This window comes from Bactrocera tryoni, chromosome 2 (assembly GCF_016617805.1).
Source record: "Bactrocera tryoni isolate S06 chromosome 2, CSIRO_BtryS06_freeze2, whole genome shotgun sequence".
Lineage (NCBI taxonomy): Eukaryota > Metazoa > Arthropoda > Insecta > Diptera > Tephritidae > Bactrocera > Bactrocera tryoni.
Genome location: NC_052500.1, coordinates 33152792 through 33175155, shown reverse-complemented (window position 1 = coordinate 33175155; position 22364 = coordinate 33152792). Strand labels below are relative to the sequence as shown.

Below are 22364 nucleotides of genomic sequence, written 5' to 3'. Positions count from 1 at the left end.
AACTTACGTATGCATATTCAAGTACATACATACGAAAAAACATGTTTGTGTATATAATGTGATTTGCAAAAATCGACTATGATTTTGCAAACAAAAATTTAAATGTCATGCTTGTTAGGCCGACTGGACGGCGTGCGAAAAACGATAATGCCTGAAAAGCTATAATTAGACGAAAGTACGTAGAAGCGAAATGGCTAAAACTTAACATACAAACTAACGTACATAATATAGAAATAACTGACTGAGGCATTGTATTGTGGCAAATGAAACAAATAGAATTTATTTGAAAATTTTTTAGAACAAACTATATGAGCACAAGGCATCTGAGAGGCCAGCAATATTTAATGAATGAATTAATAAATGAGAGTCAGCTCTCTAAAAAGCTTAACAAGGAGATTGTGCTTTATTTGTGGCAATATGTTCGCAGCTAACTTGTTAGATTTGAAATGCAGCAACGAACAAGTTTAAAGCGACAGAAGGTTCGATGGCAGAGTGTTGCCAGATTATATTTGAAATGCCAATATTTTTCGAAAATGTATGGGAACCAAGCTAAATGTTCGTAAAATTTTAAAGATTTCCTTTTTTCGAATAAAAAAGATAAAAAAAATTCTCAACATTGACAAATGGCAAGATTTTGAAACTTTTCATAAATGTTGAACTTTACCATAGAAATTTAACAAAACAACCTATATTGAACACAAGCAACTCGGTGTTCCTCACCTATCTTCGTCGTCTACTCGCCAATAAAGTACAAGTTGCTGCAACAAAAGTTGTCTGAGTGGGGTCTAAGGATATATTAAAAATAAATCTATTAAAAATAATTTATTTATGAAAGTTTGAATTTGTTTTCTGAAAAATTTATACTTTTGTATTACTCACGTTGCACATGAGCTCTGTATTTGGAATGAATCGACTTTTGTTTTAATTGATTCAAACTAAGAATTACATAAAAAAATAATAATAATAATTTATATGAAAAACTAAATATTTTTATTGTCTTGCTTTCATATTTCCATTGGTTAACTGCTTCCAGTGGTATCAGATTTAAGTCTCCGGTCAAACCCTGTAGCTTTTGCTACTACTAATTGAGCACTCATCAAACTCAATGACTGGTGACATTTGTCGCTTGAACTTCAAATGTTTTTTCATTAAAAGGAATCTCATTTTAAGTCTATAATATCAGTTCAAGCTGAGTATGATAGCACTACTTCTGAAAAGATTATGCTGAAATGTCCCCTGCCCTCTGGCGTATAGCCACCTGTATTTACGTTCACTTTTTGGAGATAAAGATCTAAAATTTTGCACACGTCTTTCTCTCCTAAGCTGTAACCACGGATATCAGACCAATATAGCAAAAAGCTGCCATACAAACTGAACGATCAAAATCAAGCTCTTGTTCGGAAGCTCTTTTTATTGAGAAGGGTATTATAACATCGGTGCAATCGCAGTTTGCATTTCTCTTGTTTTATAATATACATATGCATGTATGTGTCTATTACATTTTAATTAATATTTAGAGTTGAGTAGTTCAATTAATTTATCTTCTACTCAGTGCTCTGCAAATAAACGTTCCTAATTAAGTGTTAAGAACTTTTCATTTGTTAAAAAGTGTTTCAATTTGAAAGTTAAAGGATATTCATGTCACTAAAAATAATTTAATATATTCTAGACAGTTTCAGAGTCATTTTTAATACTACATGCATAAATACAATTTTATTATACAATTATTTGTCGTGAATAAAAGATAAGAGCAGAATGTGAGTGAGAAAGTGCATAGTCAAATCTATTTTTAGCATTTTCGCTTATCTTAAACCCTCATTCCTGCAATTGTATTTTACTGCTTTTCACTTTTTATCGCTGTACTTACATACATATATTCGTACAAAAATGGTACCGTAAACAAAGTAAATGTTCCTCGCTGGCGTTTTCGTAAATACAAAGTGCAAATTAATTCAATTATATACAAACATGGCAAACAAAAAATGATCTCATCCCACCAGTGAGACTTTCGGTGTTGTGAACCTGAATAATTTGATTGAGAATATTTTTGCGTCTCAGTATTTCAGTACGGGTGAGAATTGAATTATATGTTAATTAGAATATTTTCGCAAATAGACAGAAGTTGATGTTTGAAAGGTGGTAAGTTTGATACAAAATATTGAAGGTTTACATAATAGTATATGTATTATAGGATAGGATTTGAGAATACATGTTTCGTAGCCTAAAATAAATAAACAAATATTGGAAATGCCGTAGCTCAAATGTCGTTTGAAAATTATGAAATCACTTTTTTTAAGAAAAATTTCACTTAAAACATTTTTTTTGTACGATGAGGTACGTTTAAGAGTTGAAGATAATACTTGATTTGCTGTTGCCCATTATATAACCACGTTATTCTTTGCAGAATTGTCGCACGTTTATGATATGTGCTGTTGGAGACTAGTTTTCTATCATACAGAGCACGGCAACAAACGATTCCACAAACTTTGATTGACAAATTCTATTAAAAAGGGTCAACACCTTCTACAAAAAATGTATGACCAGTTATGCTCGACCCAACTTTGAATTGTGAAACTTATCTGGTAACTCAGTCATTGAATTTTTTACTCAAATTAATTTTTCATGTAATTTTCCTGTTGTAGAAATCGTGCACGTCCGTGCATAATAATTACTCATTTAATAATTAAGATATTTGAATTTATAACACAGATTATTTTGATTTGCATAATTTTCATAAATAGTCACAAATGCCCAGACAATGTTTATTTAGTTTGAAATGTAAAATAAGCTCTACTTGAAACGGACTAAATTGATTTTAAAATGAAAAAAGTCAACATGAAATAAACTTTGCATCAGCTGATTAAATCATCAGCTGTTAGCATTTGTACATTTATGCAGGAAATTGGCCGTACCACAGGGTTGAAAAATAGTTGGTCTTTGGTGAAATCGTGTCAATCTGTCGAGAGCGACGTGAACTTTCAGTTATTTGAAGATTGGTTATAACACTTATTTATTTAACAGTCTTTGCCAGAACTAACTTTATATTTACAGAACTTTTAGAATAAAGAATGGCTACAAATTTTATTTTTATAAATATTCATGGCAACTTATATTTTCCGTTATTTTTTGGTCTGCACTTGGTACATTTGTGGCATGTTGCGTGGGTAGCAAAAAAACCGTTACAATATAGGACAGATTGTTGAAGAACAAATCAGTCATGCATAAATAAAAGCACTTGTTTGTTCAATGGGTGAGCAAGTCAAATTATGCGAAGCCCATAAATGGGTTTTGAAGTATATAAATAAGAGTCTGCTCGTATCAAGATACGACTTTCAATAAAAAATCATTTGGAAAACAGAAAGAAGTGTTTGGGTGGAAAGCTTGGTGGGAGTAGGTGTATACAGATTACTAGCCTGCGGTTAAATACCGTAATACAGGGGTTTTAAGAACACAGTATTTGATATAGACAAAATTAAATAGAAAAAGTACAAAATGGGTTAATTGAGTGGACGCGATAGGCAAAAGAGCAAATTTTAGTAGTACGGCTGTGTTTTTTAACATATGTATGTATGTATTTTCAAGATGAAAACTAACTTTTTGGTTCTAAGGGTGACCGACGCACTCCGTGGGCACCCTAAGGACAATATCTAAGAATAAAAAATAACATTTACGCCAAATTATTTAATCATTTCTGAATGCAATATAATTAAGAGCAATCCTTCACAAGTTCCATATGGATAATTTTCCGTAAAAAAACTACGGAGCTTCATGGCTGAAGTAAGTACCTGTTGTGCATTTACACCGACATTCTAGAATGCAACCAACGTCACCAGCCACGAATTGGATAGAGATAAAAAATGAGACAATTGAGCGGGTAAAAAAAGAATGCTAGAAAGCCAGTAGTCGACATAAAAGTATAATTGTAAAATTAAATAAATAAATGTGCATGTTTGAGTGCATGTAGGGGCAGGCAGGGCGACACAATGATATTTGCCTTATAAAATTAGTGGACATACAGACAGTGTACATGAATAAGTGCATATATACCATAGTAAATAAGGGAACAGAAATTCTGTTTTACAATATACGCCGTTAGTTTGAGGGTTATGTGTGGCAGTCTGCCGTTGGAGCTCTTCTATTTGCCAGCAAATTGATGATAAATAGCTTTTTTCTACACATACATATGTACGAGTATTTTTGCCGGCCTATAAGTTAATGGGCATTTCGTTCCAAACTTTACTTAGCAATTAAAAGAAGAAATATAATCAAATATGTTTACAGGCATTTTACTAATTATACCGATGAGAAGAGGATATCCGAATAGACAGGGTGTGTACGCTGATATTATGCTTATATTTGAATTCAAAATTAAATTCTGAATTAAAAATAGTTTCAGATGGATGGTGAGAATCATTAGTCAATGGAATTTACAGTACCCTAAATTACACTCGCTATTAGAAAATCGATCAGCTATGACCGCGAAAGCGGTGCCTATGCTAATAAAGAAGAATATTATAAAATCGCACTATCTAAGGAATTGTGTATGCTGCTGCAACAACAATAAACTTCACTAACTGACTGAATGCTTGTGCAGTTGCAACTCGCCGGAAAATGTTGAGAAAAAGCTTCGTTGCAGTTATAACGGTAATCGTAATCCTCTTTATGGACAAATATTTAAAATATTATCACCAAAGTCGTCTAACGGTGAATATTTCATATTAAAAATATCGAATAAAAAGGGTTTTATTGCAACATAATTGATCACCCTGTTAGCAAATGCTCCACCTCAAGGCTTTAGTTCGTAATAGTTTTGCAAATCCCTAGCTACGTCTGTATGCATGTAAAACGGTAGTTTACTGTACACAAAGTCAACAGACATTGCCTAGCACTAAAGAACTTTCTTCTTGTTATTTTCGTTTGGACAGACATCGAATGCGCTGTGACCCATTGGCAGTGGTGAGATAGATATTTAAAACTTAATAAAAGATTCATGCCATCCTGTGGGCAGGATAGCAAAGTCTTTTAGTAAAGGTGGCGCCAACGGAAGCGATTTACATGCAAAATAACAAATAGGTTTACTGCAAAGACAAGCCTGCGGATTCGCGGTTGCGACTGTGGTTCATTGAACTCAATACTTGCAGGTAAATATTGGTTATTTACTTAGTGTATTTATATAGATTTTAGGTTTATAAAAGCTTTCAACTCATCCAAAAACATAAAAATTAAAATAAAAAACTAGTTTTATTATTCTAATTTAGTATTAGCCTAATCCATGTCACCTTGACTGAGCCGGGCAAAATAAAAGGAAAGTGGCACATTGCAACGATAGTCATCGAATGACCCAGGCAATTCAAAACGATTGTATTCTTTAAAGTGCCAATTGAAAACAATGAGCTTGCAAAAAGTCTCGTTGCCTTGCAAAGAAAAAAATCCGAAAAAAGCACCGAACGACAAGCGCCCAACAAGCACTCAACCAATTGATTTCCAAAAGTGCTGGGACACAAGAAAAAGCAGAAGCAAGAAGGAAAAAATAAGTCCTCCATACGTTGCAAGTTGAAAGAACTCAAATCATGTATGTATGTCTATATGTATGTATTAGTAAGTCGAGTAAATGCTTTCTATAGATCGTTAGGCACTATATGCATACATAACCCCACTATTTTTGTATATAAAAGCAACATAAGAAAATATGCAAAACGTTTCGCAAAATCCAATGTGATTGTAAAATCGAGTATTATATACTATACATATCTACTTTTAGGCGTTTAACAGTAGCCAGCGTTATGAGAACTGTTTTATGTATATTTGAAGCGCAAAGGGTTGAGTGTGTGGCCGAAGGGTCAGAATGATAAGTAAGATAGTAAAGAAAACGAAAAAGAGTGGTAGAATAATTAGTTTGAATCGGAATATAGACTTCGTAGTTCGAATAATTAGACATATTTACAAATTTTCCAATAAAAATTTATCAACTGTTGCTTGGCACCCGGAGCATAGAAAGATAAGACTTGCTTTACTTTGCTTTGCTTTGCTTCGCCTCGATGTGGACGAACTCATACTACATCAAATGTCTGAAGTAAAGCGAAGCAAAAGTTGTGAGTGAATCAGTCATAACTGGCCAAGGACTGAAAACTTGGCAGTTTCCTTGAAATTTTTGGAGAACGCTACAACAGCAAACAAATTGCATCGTCGGAACGAGGCGAGCAAGAACGCGTTGCATACCCAAAATATCCACCAATATGATTCGAACAAACTAGCGAAAAATGTCGAGCACTCTTGCCACTTCTCTATCACCTGCTGAGGATTTTCAAGCACCATATCCTTTACTTTTTTAATATTTTCATCAGTTGAAGAGGTCGAAGTCGTCCAGAACGAGACATGTCTCAAACGATCTCTCGACTTTGAAAGCTTTGCACCGCTCGTAGGCTTGTGTTTTTGATAAAAGAAATCAGATCGATCACTACTAAATTAGAAAAATACATTTTTTTGAAATATCATTTACCCGGAGAATTTAATTACAATTTCCGAGTTGTCTTAATGTATACAAACACGCAGTCGTCTTGACAGTATTAGAATTTCAAGATAACAAATATACATACATATGTACATATATACTCCTTACAACATTTACTCTCACTAAAAAAAAAACCGAACTGATATATATATACATATGTACATATTAACAAGGTGTTTAGATTCGCACATACTATTTGCAATTTGAAAAATTTTCTCGATTTTTCATTTGGTCACCGACCGCATTTCCTTATGCCGCAAAATTACTTACCACGTGGATGTAAGCGTTCCGGCTTGAACCAGGCATCTGAAATATACATATTGATTTTTTTACTTATACTGACTAAAGTTAGTAGAAATGTATGTGTGTGTGTTGGAAACAATTAATTTAAGTATAAAGAAGGTGAGAGAAAAGAAATTCATATAACAACAAAGTAATAAAGGAAAGTGATTATAAGTATACATATGCATATATGTATTTTATATACATATACATATATTCACAAAATAGCGATATCATATTTAGTAATAATTGCTACACATTTCACCAATGAGATTTTATTTACTTTTACAACTCAACTATTTTCCTTCTAGTCAATAGTTGCTTGCTTAAGCTGCTTAAATTAAACTGTTTAATGTTGTTGTTGTAACAAAAACTATTATACAAGTATATAATATTTAACAAATATGGTAGTTGGGTTGAGATTGAAAATTAAATAGAAATTACGGTGGGAAGATCAAAGTTATAAACCTTTCACCAAGAAGATGAAGAAACATAAAATGAAAGAATGAAATGCTTGACGAAAAAGGAAAAAACCGCTAGCATTACGAGACGAATGGGGCATTAGTATGTGCACTAATTGTTGTTACACCATACACCATACTATTTAATGTAGGTTAGGTACTGGGAAAGGTGGGCTCATGGCTTATATACATTTATATATCCATATGTATGTATGTATATATGTATATAGAAAGATTAGTAGAATAGCTATGGAAGTGCAGCGCGTTGTGTGAAAGAGAACCGTTCGGCAAGCATATACATATGTATGTAATGTACAGGTATTGTATATGTATTAATGTAATGTAGGGATGTATGTGTGTAGTAAGTAGTTCTGAATGCACTTACGGGGATCTAAAAGTGAACAAATCAATGGATGTTGCTTGTAAATGCCATTCCGTGCAATTTCTCCATTCGAATCCATTTTTCAGCCGACGCGTTTATTCAAACTTCTACAGATTTAACTATTGAAATGTTTTTATTCTTTGTGTTTAAAATGTTAAAATAGAATTTGTAGCACAATTAAAAAAACATGAACACGCTAAAAAGTAGTACAAAAACGCATTTGTACAGGCACGAATAAAAAGGAAAATTTCCTCGACTGTCGACTGTCAATAATAGCAAAACAAAATTGTATTACGTCTGCCTTTTCGAATTTTTTCTACGTACTCAATTCTTTAAATTACATAAATTTTTACTTTGTCAGATTTTGAAAAAGTAAATACTGAATTTATTCACGTTTTTGTTGTTTTTGTATAAGATTATTTTCGAACGTCACCGTTTATCGGTTTGTACGCATTAAAAAAATAACAAAATATCCGCTATTAGCTTTCGCTGCACCAAATCGTCTCGCAAACTACCTCACTCTGAGCTGAGCTGCCAACACGCAAGTAACTGAATTATTCGCCTTTGTCCTGCCAAAAAGTTACCACTACCTGCTACTTATAACAACAATGAGCCCAGGAGAGGCCTGCGCATTGCCTGTGCGTCAAAAACGAATGACATACGCTTTGGAGACTTTCCAGATTCGACGTACTTTTCCTATTTTCTTCCGCGTTTATTTATTTATGCATATGTGTACATATGTATATGTTTTATACACTAATATGTGTCAAGACCCGGAGTCTGCCTCGGTTAATAACTTGGATAACCGCGAAAAGGCTGGGCATTTGAACTCAGCAGGGAAGTGAAAAAGCTTCCGGTTCGTTAGTGGTCTTGTTGTACTTAAGTTCGGTTCATTGGATGCTCGTGCAGTTTATGGGAGACGATTTGCCTGTTTATGTCTACAATATCGATTTTCAACTAGGGTATGTAGAGTTTTCGCTCTTATTACTTTTCTGCAATTGCATTTCTGTTATGATGGTCACAAGCAACAAATACGATTTTCTCAGTGGTGTGCAATGTGGTGAATAGTGGGCGACATGCGCTGCTCAAGAGGTGGATTATGCGCGTATGTTCGATATTTGGCACATGCTCAGTGTTTGGAAAACAGAGAAAATTCATATAAAAACTGGAGTTTAATGGAAAATATGTATTTTTATTCATTCATTGAGCTATAATAGCGTTTTCTAGTGCATCGAGTTGATTTTACTTAAAGTTTGGTTCTTTTTACTTTACTTAGAGTATATGTATGTATGACTAAATTAGGTATTTATTACAGCAGAAACTTGCCGGCGCCACACCCTTTTTAATGACAACAAATGACGAGTCAGAAACCCTGCCAAAAATTATGTCGTCTGGCGACAACCTGCTTAATAACAATTTGTCAGTAATATATTTATTATGCCTGAGAAATTAACTCACAATGCAAATAATTTTAAAAGTTTTATAATATTTTTAATTGTAATATTTTAAGTTAAAAAATAGACTTTATTGCAACGTTTTTGCAAATATTATTTAACTGAATTCTATCTTTTTTGGTTTAAATAGACTGAAAAAAACATAATCCAATGTTTTCATTAAATTATTTACATTTGTTTGTCTTTTTATTATTTATTAATATGTTCTATGAATATTTCGTTTAAAATTTTAACTGATAAAAATTATTTATTTTGTTTATTGTAAAATTTTTGAAAATATGTATTCAGCGCACTAATCGTGACTAAAATGTTTACTTTTAAAATTTTAATTAAATCAATTTAAATCTTTATATTAAATATACAATTGTATTATTCATTGATTTTATTATATTTACTTTTATTTATTCAATTATTGTTTAGTGTTTTTTGAGATTGTTTATTCTAACATTATAATAATTGTATGTAAAATTTCGATCTCTATTTAGTTGTTTTTTTACGAATTTCGAGTTTCATTTATATTTTTTTTGTAATTTAATTGTTTATTTAAGTTAATATTTTTCTTATTTATTATATGTTGAAAACCTTCATTCATTATATGAATCTTGCATTGCGATAAGCTAATTTTAGCCAGGGAGTATTTCTTTCCAATTCCGCCCAAAAGTGATTGACCAAAGCGAAGCTACTGAGGATCAATCAATCGATTACCAGCCCAACGCGATCTTTCACATACCAAGTGGCATCGAACTAAATGCATTTTCTGGCAGACAAAGAAAATTCCCGTGCTTTAAAAATAAAACCATTTACAATTAAAAAATGAGATAACAAAAACACATTCTTCCGATGGGTATACAATCAGACTGACGCTGAAGTTTATTTTAAGAACTCAAGTGAAGGCTAACAATGCCGAGTCTTATGTTATAAGGAAGCAATGTCAAGTTTAAAACAATTTTTCACAATAATACTTTAGTAATTGTTAAAATACTTTGCGAGCATTTTCTTCGAACTAAAAACTAAAGTTTTTTGAGTCCATTTTTAATAGAAAGACAAACAACTTCATAAAGAAACATATTGCTTAGTAACGGAGTTAAATAAGCAATTACTGCAGGACTACACACCCTGTATACCACTCAGATCATCATTAGCCAATATAAAAGACCAATAAACTTTGTGCCAGCAAAAATACACCGAAAAAGAGAGCCAACGATTTTTCAGTGTTTTGCAAATGCCCCTATACTTTTGGACTGTTTAATGGCCATTAAAATTTCGCTAACTTAATCGTATACCACTGCTTTTGCTATTCTACACATACACTTTTAATTCTGAATTCTGGTCATTAGTCAGACAATTGAAAGGAAAGCAGAAGATCAGTTAATACATAGTGCGCACATAACACATAATAACTAACAAGTTTGCCCAAGTCATCGTCATATTGCAGGAATGTATGAAATTATAAAATATGAGTACACAACTAACAATATAGACACGTATGTATGTAGTTGCTTATATGCGCCTATATACTGGCATGATATACTTACATATTGTGCGCTATTCTACAAAAGCTACGTATACAAGCACGCACACGTACGTAAGGTGTGCCATGGCCAGTAAGCGTAGCTGGAACAAAAGCATGATTATAACTCACGTAGAATATAAATTTTATATGTACCATATTTTGTGTAACATCATTTGCGAAATACATCATATAAGACAGTATGCCAACAACAAGTAGATGCACCTGTATATATGTACATACGTAGATATGTATATTTAAGGCTCTCTGTAGGCTTAGGCCGAACTCCTCTTCTAATTTCCTTATGCATCTTCTCATAGTCTATGTACCAAACACTACAAACAGAAGCAACGGAGCTATTACAAGATACATACATACTTATATGTATGTAAGTAGTTCTTCTTTAATTTCTATTGATTCATTCATAGTAGGCTTCGAGCTCAGAAATATCGCTTACGGAGCAGTACGAACGCGTAAGCTCACTTAGCCACGTCCAAATCTATTGCTAATCTGCCTTGCCTTCTATACTTATACGTATGTATGACGCGCAATCTACATACATATGTATAAGCACCGCTAATTTTACTTTACTGATTCATCTAAAGCTTTTACATATTACATTACCCACATTCATTTGGTGGCAATGAATAGAAGGATCTATTTAAGTATATACTTATGTACATATATGCAATTACACATGTGATATTAAGTAGCATGATGAAATCAATGAATATGCACTGATTAGTTACTTATGTATGTATGTAAGTGCATAAAACATAGTAATATGAAAATCTTAAAACGAAACCAACTGGACCGAATGAATGGCATGGTTGTGCGTGTTGCCGTGCAGACAGCCTACATTTAGCCGGCCGCCTTTAAGCCCGCTCATGACTGCTTGTGAAAGGCAGTGCCAACCGACTGAGAAAAGAAACGTAAAAAGCAATATATAAAAAAAACTAAAATGAAAACAAAAAATTAAAATAAAATAAAATAAGAAAATATTAAGTGAGTCATATGCCGGCGACGGTTTTGCTCAATCGGCATTACTATGCAAATGACAATAAAACTTGCGCAATGACTGGCAATGGCAATGCCGGAATGGTAAATAGCGGGTGATAAAATCATAAAATATACAAAAACATGTCTAATTAATACATATAAAAATATCGAAAATTGCAGTTTTTTGCGTTTGCCGGTCGGCACCTGACTTTAACCTTGCTGCTCCCACATTGCATGTGTGAAGTATGTCAATGCAAAGAAAATACTGGCAAAAGAAATTGCAATTTCTTTGCGTATCTGGTTCTTCCTTAATGGCATTGGTTAATTCCGGAGGGATAAGTGCGAATACAACTGGTTAGAAACATATGACATCATTTCTGCAAATGAGTTAACACTACACACGACACACATACATATGTATATGATGAATTGGATGTCTGTGTTGCCGAAAACGTGGCTGAAGCAGCGTACACTATGCAAAACGCAAAGTAGCTGACTAAATTTAAATGAAATTATCAATTAAACAAATATGTATGAATCGATACAAAAATATGTGTAAATTGTGTATATAAATTAACACAGGATACTTATACTAACGCAATCATTAAAAATGGGTGACTCACAAAATTGTTATTTAAAGAACAAAATATGTCTCTAAAAAATATGCAATTTTTTCAGTTTTCACTATTCATAAACACAAGATAAGCGAACAATCTAATTAGAATATTAAAGGTTACTCACCCAATCCATATTTGTAGAATATTTCTTCGACGGAGACAATCTTTGGTTGATCCAACTGTTGATGGGATGGTTTGTTCTCCTTTGGAGGAACTGGCGGCGCTGTTTTAGGTTTGACTACTTCAGTTGTATCTTTGTTGCTTGTTGTCGGAGCGAGCGGCTTAGCAGCGATGTTCTCACTAACTGCGGCTGGCTTAGGTGCAGCTGCAGCTGTAGCACTTGCTACGGGTAAAGTTGCTGAAAATGTACTAGTGTTGCCAGTTTCTTTAATTTCCTCGACTTGTGAGTGTTTGGGTTGAGAAAATAGTGATGTGGCTTCCTCTTCCGCGTCTAAATCAGTGACAGGCACTGAGACGGGTGTGGTTTTAACTTCAATTGCCGGTTTAGTCATTTCTGGTTTAACTTGAAAGTCTGGCGTTGAAGTACGCTCGTCTTTGAAATCACCAAGCAAATCTTCAGAAGATATAAATTTGTCATTATCCTGTTCTTTTAATGCAGCAGTTACTGGATTCTTCTTTGCCGGCGACGGATTGCATGACAAAGAAGGCGAATCCGTATCTGAATCTTTGTTGGAAGCCGATGCAGAATTCGAAGGTTTTCCAATTACAAGATCATCATCATATAGCGTTGTAGTTGTTGATGCAGGAGCTGCTGGTGCAGTTGGTGCAAAGTGTGTCTCAAAATCTTCTTCGAATGGTTGCAATGGAGCATGTTTTTCAGCCGCATCGCCGACACTGAAATTTAGCAAATCAGCTTCATTAACAGCATGTTCAGCAGGTTTGTTTGGTATAACCGGAACTGTTGTAGGTGCTGATACCTCAACGGTTTGTTTGTTTATGTCACCGGCACCACTAAATAACCCACGTTCAGCGTTCATAAAATCGTGTACGCCCTGCTTCGTATCTTGCTGCAGTTGTGATCCAAAGGAGTGTAAATCCTTGGATGCATTGGTCAGAAAATCATCAAAATCGTTAGTGTGTTGTGCGAACTTGGCATCTAACTGCTCCTGCGCTTCCTTTGCACCGGCAGACATACGCTGTACGAATGCTTGAGGGTCAACATGTTCAAAATCAATGTCCTTTTGCTCGTTGGCGAAGTAGTGTTCTGTGTGTGAGTTATCATCTTGTGCGCCCGTCGAAGCACGTCCACCGCCTCCACTTAACAAATCATATGTTGCATTTGTTGCTTGCTTAGCTGCATCTGCAGTATGAGAAAACACATCCTCTGCCGTAGCAGCTGCTTCCTTCTTTAAATCGGCAAAATTAAAATCCATTTTGTTTAAATAAAATTTGGATTGATTTCAATTTAAACCACTAACAGCTTGCCGTTAACTACTTTCAAACTATCAATTCAATTTTTTCTCCAATCTTTTGATTTTAGACGTAGATATTCGAATTTTCCCCAATGGAAAACTTTTTACCTTCTTATTAGTCAGACTTTTGCGTTCCAGAATTGTTTCTAATTATCACAATTTTACTTCATTTGTTTTGTTTTTGACACACTGAGACAATTCTGTGCGTGCCACTTTAATCAGTTTTTTATATTTTCACTGCAAATCAATTTGTTTTTTCTTACTAGCTCACGGTATAAATTTTTCTCCAGCTCACTCGCCCCAGCGTTGTTGCAATTTCAAGAACAAACTGCAAATGAAACACAAATGTAGAGGAAGTACATAAGATTTCTTGCAACCGGGGTGCTCTTTACTGCCCACTGGCGATGACACTCTTGTTGCTTTCTCGCTTTAACTCGTTTTTCCAAAAAGTTTGTGTCTTCCTCTCCAGTAGCGCAGTCGGTCAATTGGAATAAATTTCTTTTACTATTTGTATATTTACCTCTTATGCAGGTGAAATCTAAAGCGCTCAGTTTTGGCACTCTATACTTCTTAAATGAATGAAATTGTTTATTTAAACAAAGCTGAAAATGTTCGTTTACGAGATATTTTAAACATTTCCAAAACTTTTTTGTGTGAACAAAAGCTTTTCTTACGCGTTTCCTTTTTGTTTCCGAATTTCATGGAAAAATTATACTCAGCTGTTTGGAAACCAGTGTGGTAAAGCGTTTTTCTGGCTAAACTTATATTTCCAATTAGCCAAATAGAATTGGTTCAATTCCAAATTCGAAGGTCACTTCTTCGTGGAATTTGAATAGTTCTTTTTTGCAACATTCTTTGAATTGAATTGAATTTAATAAGTAGTCTTTTTTTACTTAGGCTTTTTATTCACATAAATCAAACCTAATCGAAGTACAGAGCTAGATTAAAAAAAAAAAAGAATTGCACTGTTTTACTATGGCCTGCATCCCCATTCTTCAATCTGAACAGGAAGGTGTCAATTGAATATTTTAATGTAGGAATGGAGATTTTAAATATTTTTTGATCCCTTATGCCAAAGACAGACATGTATTAAATATTGTAGTATGCTAAGGAAAACATTTGAGGGTTAACTGAATTTTGATTTTTTGTTCCAATGAAAATGTTGTTCTGTACTTCAATAGAGTTGAAGGAAACATTATGTATGTCTTGAGTATTAAGTGATTGCGTAATATCTCAAGAAAGTTGTGTCAAAATTTCAGTCGATTGGAGCAAAATCGACGATGTTTTGACTATTATTATCCTGGAGTTACAGTAGATTTCAAAACTTTAAAGCGTTTTCTCCACAACTCATGTTTTCAAAATAGATGCTCCTCATACTGCAAAATTACTGCACCAATGCCTTTGGCGACGCAGAGTTATTTCTAAACCTACTAATATTTTTTATTATGAAATAACATATTACCAGATTTTTTCGCGAAATATCACGGGTTTCCTTCAAAGTGTTCCAAAACAATTACCTAATGAATGAACCTCGGTTTTCTGAAACATCTAATTATTGCTGCTTTAGCTAATTTTTCTAAATTTCTTCGTAATTATACATAACTTTATATATATCATACTTTTTATAAAAGAAAGCTTTTAACTAACTTTTTTTAATAAAGGGATTTTAACTGTGTCGCTACAAAAAATTCTCAAAAATATAGCCGGTTTAGCCAAGTTAACAAGTTAACACTGGATATATAAAAGTATCTAAATCTCTTTTATTTTCAAGCAATTTGTGGGATATATTTGATTGTTGGATATAAATATTTCTTTCATTTATCGGTTATTTCTATAATATTAATATCAGCTCATGAATGTTTAGTTTTTAAAAACATAGTATTTATAATAACGTGATTACTTAGAGGAGAGTTATTGTATCGACTTTTCCATAAAATTTCACAATCATATAATTGCAATATGCTATGTAGCCGTTATTGGTTCGCAGTCCCACTCATGTCAAAATATTGTTTTTCTATGTAGGCTGTTTTTACTTTAAACGAATTTCAATCCTCCCTATTGTTTGCAACTTGGAAGCACTGATAGCGTCGTAAATTTGTTTATATAGTTTTTGCATTCACACTCATTAGTAGAACCGTTATACCGTAGATATATTTCTACGTTCTCTGATTTGTGTGAAAGCGAAAATGCGGAGATGCAATAATGGAAAGGAAGCATTGAAATATTGGAATAAATTAGAATTAGTGTTAAGAAGAAGGCAGAATGGGTAACTCATACGGTGACAATAGTGGAGTTGTTCAAGAACATCAGCAAAATAGTGATTTTGTTAATTATTGCAACAAAATGCAAGGAAACTTAGTGGCGGATATGCCCAATTGTGGTAGTGGAGATCTGCGTGCACGTAAAAATGGTTTCAAGGTCAATGAGACAGAAGCGAATCCTGCTAATGGTTGCGTGAAGGTAGAGTACAAAAGTAACCTGTATTTATTGAGAAGTTCATGTTGATTTCAAATGGTTTTTGCCCTCATTATGGTGTTAATATCGTAGAAATCGGCAAAAGTTAAAGTTTTTAAATTGAGTGAAGTATTTGTGCAGACTGTTGCGTACATGTGAGCAGTAATTGATCTACCTGAGAGTGTGTGCTGTGTGATATGCGAGCCGTTGATTTCTTTGCTCACTTGTGAAGCGATAAAATACTATAGATAAAGCTGGAATTTTGGTGGCCAAATTGTGTAAATATGCACGCTTTTACATGTGCTGGAATAATGACGTGATATTGCCTTGTATGTTTGCACATACTTATGTATGTATGTCACGCCCTTCTCTGCTATTCCGAAATTGTGAATTTAAAAAGGCAGGCAAATGAATAAAATGTGTAAAAGTGTTAATTATCTTTTATAATTGTTTTAGAAATTTTTTATGTCTCAGTATATACAGTAATAAACCTTTTCTTTGTTTACATACATATACTCACCTCTAGAAAATCTTAGGGTGTTGTGTTACACTTTTTTTGCTACTTTCATGGTAATCAGGGTGTTGTGTTAGCATTTAAACTACATATAAATTTTAAATTTTGATGACCGAGACTTTAAAAGATATTAAATAATGCAAGTGTTTACGTTATTTAAGTGATTATATTGAATTACTTTGCATATCTGTTCAATTTTATTGGGATATTAGTTGTTGTTTAATGTTAAATCAGTTATGTTTTTTTTTTGTAGGAATTTTTAAACACGCTTCAAGTATTTCCAAATTTTTGCATGCAGTAGGATACAATCCTGGGTGGTAATTTGTCGTTTGACATATACAAATTGACAACTCGTTAGCTGTTATAGGAAAACATCAATTGGAAATTGAGTTTGAAATGAAAGATATGTCGAAGTTTTTAATAAGAATACATATTAGTGTTAATAATAAAGTTTATATTAAAAATTGTAGAGCCTTTTTATTGCTACGAAAATTCACAACCCGACGTTTTAAAATACTTTTTATAAGAATTAGAACATATTTTTCTTTTAAGAATTTTTAATAGGCAGGCAGCCAGCCCTCATTTTCGGCACATCAAATTTTTGAGCATTTCACATAGGTAACTACCTCCCCCTTCTAAAATAAAATTTAATATATTTAATAGAATTGTAGGATTTTGGATGCATCTATTGTGAGGGCTTAGAAATCTTTATTAATTATTAAATTATTTTGTGCAATATTTTTATTAAATTTTATGTAAATTATTAATTATTTTTATTTTAAGTTGAAAAGGTGAAAATAGGCCTACCGGAGAACCGAACACCTAAAAAAAGTCTGTAACGCGCTTTATTGCAAACCTCTGGGGTGGTGTGGAAAATGCAAAACTTAAATATTCAAAAATAAATTATCAAAAATAGTATATGGATGAGAATTAGAACGATGTATTAAAAATTCAGCTTCAAATGCCTAAATATCTTCTTTCCAAATTAAAATTATTGGTAATAATATTTCAAAAACTTACGAATACAAACCGTTTTATGTTTTCTGTCTGTCAATTGAAAACAAATACATTCAGAAGAAAACTCACCACCGAGAAATCTAAGAACAGGGCTGCTTTTTATTAATAAGAACTCACTACATAAAGAATATCTAACTATCAGTAAATGATATTTTTATGGGCGAAACATGATACATTATGGCGTTTAAATCAAATATTAGTAAATATATGTCATTAATAAATAATTTCCTTTTATATTAAGCAACAATATTTATAGTTTTGTTATTTAATAGCATAAATTTGCTAAGTATTTACTGCCTCGATATATACAGCACTGCGTTGCTACCTCTGAAAATCCAAGATGGCCGTTATTCACCCCTCAGAAAGCTACCACGGAAAGGTTATCTACTGTATATACTGTGGTTTATGTGTTTTTATGCAGTGAACTTCTTTGAGAATTCAAAAATGCATGACATTCGCCCTTTTTGTTGTTTGCCGCTTTCCAATGTCCCATATTGGAATGCAAATGTTTTGACATTTTCTTTTTTTTTCGTTTGCCTTTCTTTCTTGCTTGAAAAGGAAACATCACAAATATTTTGAAAATGTCTTGATCTTTTCTAGGAATCGTTAGAAAACTATAGAAACCTGTAAGAAACTATCGCGTTTTTAGTGGTGTTGGTTAGAAATAAATTTTATATTCTTACGCATTGTAAAATTTATCTTTGTATTCAGCTGTTATCAGTAGATTGACGCTTTTGCGATAAGTAAACTTGTTGAGTAATAATTTGTCTCTTTTTTCGTGTGACTCATGCAATTAAAAAACTGCAATTTAACCCCCGGATTTTATTTTGTACTTTTTATTAACACTAATGCTGCAGATGTATTGACATATTTGAATATCTTTGACCAAACTAACCGTGAAACTAATTGTGTTGTTATCACCTTGTGAACCACATTCATTTAATCAATTACTGTTGATTATACTTAAATGATGTTATTGATAACTGAAAAATGTAGGTGATTCCTGCACTTTTAATCATTTCCTTGAAAAATATATCAAAATTAAGCTGCACTTAACTTTTGTGGTCTTCTTGATTCCACAACAATAACACATAATGACTAATTTTGAGTAACATATACTGGTGGTCACATAATTAAGAGCAAAATAAAGTTAAAAAATCATGCGTTTCAGTACAAAGTTTTTGTCATTTAGTTCTCGTTTGGGACTCGGTATAAATTACAATGGTAAGTAATGACACTGTAAAAAGGGTAGCACTAGTTTGAGCGATAAAGCACTAAAACTTTTACTGAAATTCTGTGGCTTGCTGAATTTCTTGCATTTGGGTGTTTTGCCGCTTAGTTACATACTTTTTTTTTTTTATTGAAATCTCAATATTTTAACACAAAAACTTGCAGCAAAGTTTGTGATTCTTTATATACTAACTAAATCTTCAAATTGAAATAACAAAACTTTTAAACGTTGGTCGTAAAAAGAGTTGTTGGAGAACTGTTAAAAATTACTATTTACAAATTCTTGGAGGAAAAGTGTCCTTTAGAGCGTAGCAATGGAGCATTCGTTCGCAAAATCAGTGGTTTACACTGCTTTGATTCATTAATGTTTTGATCAAATGGAAAGAAAAATTGTAAACCATTTTTTGTAATAAAAATAAGTATTCCTAATTATGTGATCACCAGTATACATATATGTACTTATGTACATATTTACATGTCCAATACATATGTAGCACATAAATTATGACGACTCCATCAAGTTAAATATCAGAGTTAATTTTGTAGGTAAATTAATTTTAAGGTTATGAAATTTAATAATAATTAGAAAATTGGAATTTTTTTTTTAGAATTGCTCCACTAACTCTACGACTTGTCAACAAGCGAAAGGCAAAGTATGCCCTAACAGTAGTGAAGCGTTGTTTACGCCAGCGAAAAAATTAAAAGAATTGGCTGACGAGCACACCACCAAGACGTCATTCGAGGAAGTACCGCTTCATACTGCCTGCCTCACATATCTGGGCTTCTATTTGCTTATGATACTCGGCTATATAAACCAGTTGCTTTTCGTGCCGAAGGTTGCAAAAGAAGAAAATCGTGAGGGCTACGTAACACTCTATGATGCCTTTGAGAGTTTCTACTCGCGTTATGTATACCGACGTGTGCGCGATTGTTGGAATCGTCCCATATGCAGTGTACCTGGTGATGAGGTAACACTCAAGGATCGTGTAACGAAGGATTATGGCTGGAGTTTTCAGTTTACTGGCACTGAAACACGTTGTTTAAACCTGGGTTCATACAACTATTTGGGTTTTGCCGATGCGAAAGGTCCCTGCGCAGAACAATCTGAAAATACTGCACGCGAAATGGGTTTAGCTTTGACATCGTCACGTGTAGAGTTGGGTACAACACAACTGCATTTGGATTTGGAACGATTGACCGCACGTTATTTGGGTGTAGAAGATGCGATCGTATTTGGCATGGGATTTGCGACAAATGCGCTGAATTTACCAGCACTCATTTCGCCGGGTTGTTTGGTGTTGAGCGATGAAAAGAATCACGCTTCGATTATTTTGGGTTTGCGGCTATCTGGCGCTACCACCAAAGTGTTTAAGCATAATAACATGCCCGACTTAGAACGTGTCTTGCGCCACAATGTGGTGCATGGCAATCCGAAAGCAGGTGGTAAACCATGGAAGAAGATCTTGATTTTGGTGGAAGGTGTTTTCAGTATGGAGGGTTCCATTGTGCGCTTACCAGAGATTATTGCTTTGAAGAAAAAGTATAAAGCTTACTTGTACTTGGATGAAGCACACAGCATTGGCGCAATGGGTCCGAATGGCGGTGGTGCCGTGGATTATTTCGGCGTGGATCCTAACGATGTCGACATATTGATGGGTACCTTCACGAAAAGTTTCGGTAGTGCTGGTGGCTATATTGCCGGTTCAAAGGTAAGCACACTCGTGTGTGTGCCATTGTAGGTGTTTCGTGTTTGCTAAGCCTGCATTGTTTGCGTTATTGTTTTTACAGCGTTTAATCGACTATTTGCGCACAAACAGTCATGCACATTGCTATGCCAGTAGCATGTCACCGCCAATTGCCCAGCAGATCTACACTTCGATGAGTATGATAATGGGTTTGGATGGCACCGATACCGGGCGTCAGAAGATTAACCAGCTGGCGCGTAATACACGCTATTTCCGTCGGCGCTTAGCACAAATGGGTGTAATTACCTACGGGCATGAGGACTCGCCGGTAGTGCCCATGTTGGTTTACCTATTTTCAAAAATCGGGTAAGTTTCGACTACATTTTTGCGTGCTGTGCATTGCCATAATTAACCGATTTGTGATATATCTTTACAGTGCCGTTGTACGCACATTAACAACACGCCACATCGCTGTCGTAGGTGTTGGTTTCCCGGCGACGCCAATCATGGAGGGGCGTATACGCTACTGTCTATCGGCAGCACATACCAAAGAACAATTAGACTATGCACTAGATGTCATTGACGAGATCAGTGATACCCTGGGCTTAAAGTACTCGCGGAAACCTCGCGAACCCAATCCAATTGAGTATTGAATAAGCACAACCCCCGCAAACGAAACTCGCAAACAAAGCGCAGATATCCACATAGTGCTTCTAAAGTGCGTCATGATATTTGTGTGTGTATTTAAGTGTCACTAATAAAGCAGACACATAGTTTTCCCCAACCGTTAACCTAAAAAGTATATATGTAGTTGTATTTAGTAGCTTTTGCTGCATACAAGCTGAATATCTGCACCAATGTTAAATTTACATAAACATTTTCAATATGCAAACAATGCATTACTCTAATATAAATAGAAAATAAATCACAGTTAACAGTTTTACAGTTAATTGCAATTGATCACTGTTTAAATACTGAAAGCGCAAATACGGACGTATTTTGTTCGTATGTATTGTCGATCCGGTTCAAAAATGTAAATGATAAATAAACAAATCGGCTGGCAACATTTGTGATTGGATTATAGAATAGAGTATGAAACATTTTCGATAAAATTCTTCTATTTATGAATTGTTACTTGATAGTACTGTAACGTTAGCATTTATTTATATATATTATCAATAAATATTTACGCGTACAAATGCTGGTCCAGTCCACTGCTGTTGCTGTCAACATTACAATAATTACAATAACTACATTGAACCACGCTATTCATAATGCTAGAGTGGCAAAGTTTATTATTGCCATTTTATATATTGCAAGTATTTTGTGCTAATTTTTATGAAGCAATGTCGTTTTGTGTATAATATTGCATGATTATTTATGTATTTTATTTCATTTGTATTTTTAGTTTACTCTTAATTAAACTACTTATAATGAAATAATTATAATAAAGTCGAACAATCAACAAAGTATCCTCAACCAAAGTAATATAATATACATGTTACAATGATGTGTCTAATATTTGAATTATTCTCTGTTTTCCCAAAGCTCTGCCCTAAGTATTGACTTGTGATGAAGGAAGTAGTGAACACAGAAATACACATATCCTTTATAGAGTATTAACAAGAAGTTGTACCGAAGCTATAATACCCTTCACAAAAACAAAATATTCCATGCGAGACTGGATTATGATCGCTCAGTTTGTATGGCAGTTATATGTTTTAGTTATCCGATCTAAAGAATTTGTTCGAATATTGTACGGTTGCAGTGAGGAATATTGCATAGAAGATTTCGTTGTTGTAGGTTCCGATATAC

The 22364-nt window shown here is 33.7% G+C and overlaps 2 protein-coding genes and 1 long non-coding RNA gene across 6 annotated transcripts in view; 2 read left to right on the top strand and 1 right to left on the bottom strand.

The window, feature by feature from the left end:
- Nucleotides 1-14265, bottom strand: part of LOC120767339 (reticulon-1-A) — a 33520-nt gene extending 19255 nt beyond the window's left edge. Inside the window, exons 1-3 of one of the 3 annotated variants that reach the window (XM_040093282.1) lie at nucleotides 14170-14265; nucleotides 12341-13977; nucleotides 6782-6817 (exon numbers count right to left, since the gene is read on the bottom strand). In XM_040093282.1, coding sequence (XP_039949216.1) covers nucleotides 6782-6817; nucleotides 12341-13610 — 1306 coding nt within the window. In that variant the 5' untranslated portion in view covers nucleotides 13611-13977; nucleotides 14170-14265. Of the gene's footprint in view, nucleotides 1-6781; nucleotides 6818-7639; nucleotides 7934-12340; nucleotides 13978-14169 lie in introns of those variants that run through there. The other 2 variants (XM_040093283.1, XM_040093285.1) reach the window with 2 other exon arrangements.
- LOC120767340 lies at nucleotides 8282-9088 on the top strand. The gene is made up of 3 exons (XR_005704686.1): nucleotides 8282-8598; nucleotides 8683-8887; nucleotides 8952-9088. It is a non-coding gene; the product is annotated as an uncharacterized LOC120767340 (long non-coding RNA).
- A 1591-nt stretch (nucleotides 14266-15856) lies between the features above and the next one.
- LOC120768248 (serine palmitoyltransferase 2) lies at nucleotides 15857-22037 on the top strand. Of its 2 annotated transcripts, none has more exons than XM_040094839.1 (4): nucleotides 15857-16109; nucleotides 19473-20573; nucleotides 20653-20915; nucleotides 20986-22037. In XM_040094839.1, the coding sequence occupies exons 1-4, from the start codon at nucleotides 15912-15914 to the stop codon at nucleotides 21200-21202; spliced, it is 1779 nt and encodes a 592-aa protein (XP_039950773.1). In that variant the 5' UTR covers nucleotides 15857-15911; the 3' UTR covers nucleotides 21203-22037. The 2 variants fall into 2 exon arrangements, with proteins under 2 accessions (XP_039950773.1, XP_039950774.1); XM_040094840.1 differs by lacking the exon at nucleotides 15857-16109 and adding an exon at nucleotides 18338-18858.
- The last annotated feature ends 327 nt before the right edge of the window (nucleotides 22038-22364 follow it).

Bases quoted from the DNA above. Each gene is read 5' to 3' on its own strand.
- LOC120768248 (XM_040094839.1), top strand. From the start codon at position 15,912: ATGGGTAACTCATACGGTGACAATAGTGGAGTTGTTCAAGAACATCAG. The intron at 20,574-20,652 runs GTAAGCACACTC...TTGTTTTTACAG, and splicing joins GCTATATTGCCGGTTCAAAG to CGTTTAATCGACTATTTGCG. The intron at 20,916-20,985 runs GTAAGTTTCGAC...ATATCTTTACAG, and splicing joins TACCTATTTTCAAAAATCGG to TGCCGTTGTACGCACATTAA.